The 6,001-nt window shown below is 58.5% G+C and overlaps 1 protein-coding gene across 1 annotated transcript in view; it reads left to right on the top strand.

Moving 5' to 3' along the window:
* MEGF8 (multiple EGF-like-domains 8) overlaps nt 1-6,001 on the top strand; it is a 41,115-nt gene that overhangs the window by 23,367 nt on the left and 11,747 nt on the right. The window contains 8 exon segments of the mRNA XM_010842625.1: nt 74-188; nt 348-466; nt 838-1,045; nt 1,562-1,742; nt 2,527-2,690; nt 3,340-3,484; nt 4,505-4,736; nt 5,872-5,995. Coding sequence (XP_010840927.1) covers nt 74-188; nt 348-466; nt 838-1,045; nt 1,562-1,742; nt 2,527-2,690; nt 3,340-3,484; nt 4,505-4,736; nt 5,872-5,995 — 1,288 coding nt within the window.

Here is a 6,001-nt window from a genome sequence, read left to right as displayed (position 1 = left end):
AGACGGCAGGCCAGGTGGGATGGAGGGTGGGGGTGGTAATCAGGGCAACCCCTCCAGCTGCTTCTGCTGTCCCCCAGAGCCTGGGCGTGTGCGTCTGTGCTGAGGGCTTTGGGGGTCCTGACTGTGCCACGAAGCTGGATGGTGGGCAGCTGGTCTGGGAGACCCTCATGGACAGCCGCCTCTCAGCTGTGAGTTATGGACACCACTCCCCAGGGAGGTGCCGGGCAGCGCGCCTCCTGGATCATTCTCCCCACTCCACTCCCCAGACTACCCCCAGAGACCCTGTACCCAGCCTGCCACTTGGTAATGACCTCGCCTGAGCCCTCCTGTCCGCGCCCCACCCCCAGGACACTGCCAGCCGCTTCCTGCACCGCCTGGGGCACACGATGGTGGAGGGACCTGATGCCACCTTGTGGATGTTTGGGGGCCTGGGCCTGCCCCAGGGGCTGCTGGGAAACCTGTATAGGTGAGGACGGCCCTGGGGAGGTGGGACGCCTGAATGACAAAAGGTCTCCTCAGGGGAGGCTGAGACACCTGTCCCATAAGAGTCCCCTGTGGGGGGTGCAGAAAAGTCTCCACAGGTGCAGGGTACCTCAAAGGATGCTGGGATGCTTGCACAGGAGGCTTACCTCATGGGCTGGGGTGCTTACTGGGGTGGTGGTACCCCAGAGGATGGCACAGTGATTGTCATAGGAGGGTCACCTTAGGGGTGTTGGGGTACCTACCAAGTGGGGGGTGATCCCAGGGGATGCTGGGGTACAGTGGGGGGATGTCACCCCAGGGGGTTATGGGCTGACTGCCACATAGTGAGGCTGCTTTTTTGCATCTTGGCCCCAGGTACTCAGTGAGTGAAAGGCGGTGGACACAGATGTTGGCAGGAGCCGAGGATGGGGGCCCAGGCCCCTCCCCTCGCTCTTTCCACGCTGCTGCCTACGTGCCTGCTGGCCGTGGGGCCATGTACCTGCTGGGGGGGCTCACAGCTGGGGGCATCGCCCGGGACTTCTGGGTCCTCAACCTCACCACCCTGCAGTGGCGGCAGGAGAAGGTAAGCATCTCAATCCCCAGGTCCCCACAGCCAGGCTCCAGCAGGGATGGCAAGAGCAGCTCCAGCCATCCTTGCCCCCGGAGGAGGACGCTTCCTCCTGGGGCCCCAGCACAAGTCCTAGAAGTTGAATTTCCTTGGCCGTCCTGGGTCACACTTAATTCCTGAGCCAGTCCCCAGCCAAGGGGATGTGACCCTCTGGGTGGCCAGGCTGGGACACAGTCCCCTTGTCGAGCTGGTACACTCAGCCCTGTGCAGCCAGAGTAAGAGCCGGGGAGCAAGGGCTTCCCAGAGGAACCCCGGGCTATTCCCACCTGAAGAAGTGACACCAAGCAGGCAGAAATAGTGATAGGTCTGCTTGTCTGCAGGGACCATGACTGGTGGGAAGGCCTGGGGTCTGACCTGTACCCCCTTAGCGGTTCAAGGGGAGAATGGGGGGCTCTGAGCCTTGCTTCTACGCACAAAATGACCCCTGATCTCTGCCCCTCTCCCTGGTGACCTTCACCCTTCATCCCCCAGGCCCCTCAGACTGTGGAGCTGCCAGCCGTTGCTGGTCACACGCTTACTGCCCGCCGAGGCCTATCTCTGCTCCTGGTGGGTGGTTACTCCCCGGAAAATGGCTTCAACCAGCAGCTGCTTGAGTACCAGCTGGCGACTGGCACCTGGGTGTCCGGGGCTCAGAGCGGGACACCCCCCACAGGTGGGCCTGGGGACAGGGCACGGCGTTGGGGCTGGGCACAGCGCTTTTGACTCGACTGTCCTCTCTACCCACTCCTGTACTCTGTGGTCACTGCCTCCTACACCTGTTGTCTCTCTGTGTACCCCGTCACTCACCCACCTTCTCAGGATGCTGTCTTTTGAGAAGTTCAGTTTCTCTCCTTACCCCTCCCAGACTTCATGAGAAGCTGCCCCACCTCCTGCCTAGTAGCAGTGGGGCACTTTCCCTCTCCCAGGCTCTAGAACACTGCCCCTCAGGTATTTTCCTTTCTCTCCCTCTCCTCTTCCTTTCTTTCTTTGGCTACACCGGATCTTAGTTGTAGCACATGGGATCTTTCGATGTGGTGCACGGACTGCCTAATTGTGGCGCACAGGCTCAGTAGTTGTAACATGAGGGCTCTGTAGTTCCATGGCCTGTGGGATCTTTGTTCCCCAACCAGGAATCAAACTCTCATCCCCTGCATTACAAGGTGGATTCCTAACCACTGGACTACCAGGGAAGTCCCTGTCCCTTTCCTTCTGCATTCTTTGATCACTGTCCCCAAGATCCCTCTGGTCACCCTGTCTCCCTCTTTTCCCTTTCCCAGAGTCTCCAATGGCTGTCCTTTAGCACTGAAGGGAGAGGGAGGTGTTGAGAAAGGCTCCCAGGTCTCCGGCGTCAGGGCCTGGTAGGGTGGTGTCGTGGTCACGAGAAGGGGAGCCTGGGGGGCCTTCTTGACCCCTGGCCCTTACCCCAGCCTCTGTGCTCACTCTCCCTGCACCCCCAGGTCTCTACGGTCACTCTGCTGTGTATCATGAGGCCACCGACTCCCTCTACGTGTTCGGGGGTTTCCGCTTCCACGTGGAGCTGGCAGCCCCGTCCCCTGAGCTCTACTCCCTGCACTGCCCTGACCGCACCTGGAGCCTGCTGGCCCCTTCTCAGGGAGCAAAGGTCAGGAAAAAGGGCCAGAGAGATGAGTCGGTGGGGGGGGGAGCAGGGGGAGGGCCCCTCCTTTCCCAGTGCCGCAGGGAGTGGCTCAACCCTGGATTCCTACTCTGCCTCCTTTCCAGTTCCCTCCCCCCACGCCTTCCCCAAGTCTCCCCTTCTACTGTCTGACCTGGAAGTAAGAATCATCCACCAGGAGATCAGAGGCCTGTCTTTTGACCTGGTGCTCCCACACTCTGGGTGTGGCCCCGACAGGCCCCTCCCCTTCCTGGCACCCCCAGCTATGAAACAGGGAGCTGAGGTCTCTTGTACTTCCGCCTCCAAGGCCAAAGGAGTCAGTGTGAGTGAGAGCAGGAAACCTGGGTGCCTAGAGACAGCTGCATTTTCCATCCATGAACAAGTTTCCAAGCCCATCTTGGGGCTAGACTGCAAGGGAGATGGAAGTATGAGCCTCAGCAGGAGACCCCCCAGTCCAGCTGGCGAGGTCACACAAGAAACCAGGGGTTCATCTCAAGCCATCCAGGCTGGCTTCCTGGGGAACATGGGGCATGAGGGTTCTGGGGGTTCACATAAAGGAGATGGCTCTTGGGTGGGATGAGAGGGAGCGGAGGACGTGGGCTCTCACAGGCCACCCTGCCACGTGTCCCCCCAACAGCCCCGGCCCCGACTCTTCCACGCCTCGGCCTTGCTAGGGGACACCATGGTGGTCCTCGGAGGGCGCTCAGACCCCGACGAGTTCAGCAGCGACGTGCTGCTCTACCAGGTCAACTGCAACACCTGGCTCCTGCCCGACCTCATCGGTGAGTCCGCCGCCCTCCTGGGAGGCCCTGAGACCACCAGGGGGCTCTCTGGCCTGGCCTGAGACCCCCACTCATTGGCAGTCACGTGGACCCCTTCAGACCAACAGGCAAAGCTCCCGTCCTCTCCACATTATCTCAACACCCACAGAAACACCCTCCTTCCTTTTTTCTTTTTTTAGGAATGTTTTAAATTCTGATTATGAAGTCGTGGTAGATAATTCGTAAAAAAGGAGGAAAAGCATCCCCCGTAATCCCATTCTCTAGAGATGACTGTCATATGTGAGGGTGTTTCCTCTCAGTTCATAGGCTGGCAAGGGGCTGTATCCTGCCTTTGTATTTCATTTGACCATTGTACGTGACTGACTGTGTTTCTGGCTCCGTCTCCTTTTCATTTTGTTTCTCTCTGTTCCTCTGTCTCTAGTTCTCTTTTGCTTTTAATCTATCTTTTCCACCACTCTGTGACTGTTTATTTTTTTAGGATTTAAAAAAGTGTAGGTGCTCTGTGATGACCTAGATGGGTGGGATGGAGGTGGGAGGGAGGTCCAAGAGGGAGGGGATATATGTATACAGATAGCCCGTTCACTTTGTTGTACAGCAGGAACTAACACAACATTGTAAAGCAGTTATATTCCGATAAAAATAAATTTAAAAAGTGAAAACTTAGGGGAAATTCACGTAACGAAATTAGCCACTGTCAAATGAATTGAGTGACATTCAGTACCTCCACAAAGTTGCTCACCCACCACCGTGGTCTGCTTCCACAAAATTTGCCTCTGTTTATATTCCGCTCTTTCTGTTTTTTCCTGTTGATGTGTCTCTCTCCCTCTTTCTGTCTTGCTGTGTGTGTCTGATTGTCTCGTTCTGTTTGGCCTTGTCTATCTTCTCCCTGCCTTTTCTTGTCTGTCTCTGCTCTTTTTAGATCGTCTCTCTGCCCAGCGTCCCTCTCTGACTGGCTCCTGTGAGTGAATCTCTGCCTCCAGCTACCTGTTCCCTGTCTCTGAACTTTCTGTCTTTCCCCAGGCCCAGCCTCTGTGGGACCGCCAATGGAAGAGTCTGTGGCTCATGCCATGGCCGCGGTAGGGGGTCGCCTGTTTATCTCAGGAGGCTTTGGGGGAGTGGCCCTGGGCCGCCTGCTGGCCCTGACCCTGCCCCCTGACCCCTGCCGCCTGCTGCCCTCGCCCGAAGCTTGTAACCAGACTGGGGCCTGTACCTGGTGCCATGGAGCCTGCCTGTCTGGGGACCAGGCCCACAGGTAACCGTGGAGACTGACAGCACATGGGTGGGTGGTATTGGTGCCATCCAAAGGGGGCTCTGTGCTGGGCTGGGCTTGTTGGGGAGGCCTCAGGCAGGTACTGTCTGGTCGGGACACCAGCTCCCCTGGGAGAAGGGCCAGCTCATCACAGGCGGGGCAGGCATGGGGAGTGCCCGAGTGGGGAACCCTGTTTGTGGGCTGGGGCAGCTGAGTCTGAACTGAGCCCCAAATGACCAGCTTGGGGTCATTTAGACCACAAAGATTCGGAAGTAGGGCTGTGTCTAGTGGCTTTTAGAAACACCTGAGTTGGGGAAGACAGCCTGGAGAGGTGGGTGGGTCTGCTCAGAGAGGGCTCCAGGGCCCAGCCGCCCTGGGCTACGTCCAGCTCTGGAGACTCCCTGTCTGTAGTTTGGGAATCCAGGCATCTCAGGAGGCTGAAAGTACTTTGCTGGGTTTAGCACAAACTGTACTGGCCGCAGTTACCCTTTGCTGACGTGAGGCTACTACTGGGCTTTGTTTTGTCCCATTATCTGTGTCACCATGTTTACTACAGACTATTATAGGGTCTGATTTTTAGGGTGCTCCCCTAGACTCTGCTTGGGGTGTTACATAACAGTGGGTACACCCACTGCTTTTCTAAAACCTAGAAAATTCTGAAACGTGTATGCCTTCAAGGATTTTGAGTCAGGGATTGTGAGCCTCCACGTGGGTGATGGGGAGTCATCGAAGGGGTGAGCAGGAGAGGGCAGGGGTGGGCTCATGGAGGAGGGGATGGGGAGGGGAGGCTGCAGGTGGAGGCCTGAGAGGAGGAGCCTTGACCTGGGCAGGGGGCTGCAGGGGTCGGGGAGGAGGGGTTGGTCAGGGAAGAAGTTAGGAGACAGAGGCCTCCATGGGCGGAGTGCCAGGAGGACATGGGGTGTTGTCCAGTGTCTCTGGCCTGGGATGACAGGTGGCCGTGGGACTGTCACCAAGTGAGCTCAGGAGGGGCCGGTCTGGGAGGCCTGTGCTGAGGCCAGTTTGAGATGGACCTGCGGGGCCTGCAGACCAGTGTCCAGGAGGCACTAGGGAGGGGCGCCGGGTGCGGGGAGGATGGAGCCTGGCTGAGCGTGACGGGCCAGGCCTCTCGCCTCCCCAGGCTGGGCTGTGGCGGCGCCCCCTGCTCCCCTATGCCCCACTCCCCCGAGGAATGTCGACGTCTGCGGACCTGCAGTGAGTGCCTGGCCCGCCATCCCCGGACCCTGCAGCCTGGAGATGGAGAGGTGAGT

The sequence above is a fragment of the Bison bison genome, unplaced genomic scaffold, assembly GCF_000754665.1.
Source record: "Bison bison bison isolate TAMUID 2011002044 unplaced genomic scaffold, Bison_UMD1.0 scf7180017847294, whole genome shotgun sequence".
Taxonomy (NCBI): Eukaryota; Metazoa; Chordata; class Mammalia; order Artiodactyla; family Bovidae; genus Bison; species Bison bison.
Note: the sequence above shows the minus strand (reverse complement) of the source record. Positions and strands in the feature narration are given on the sequence as shown.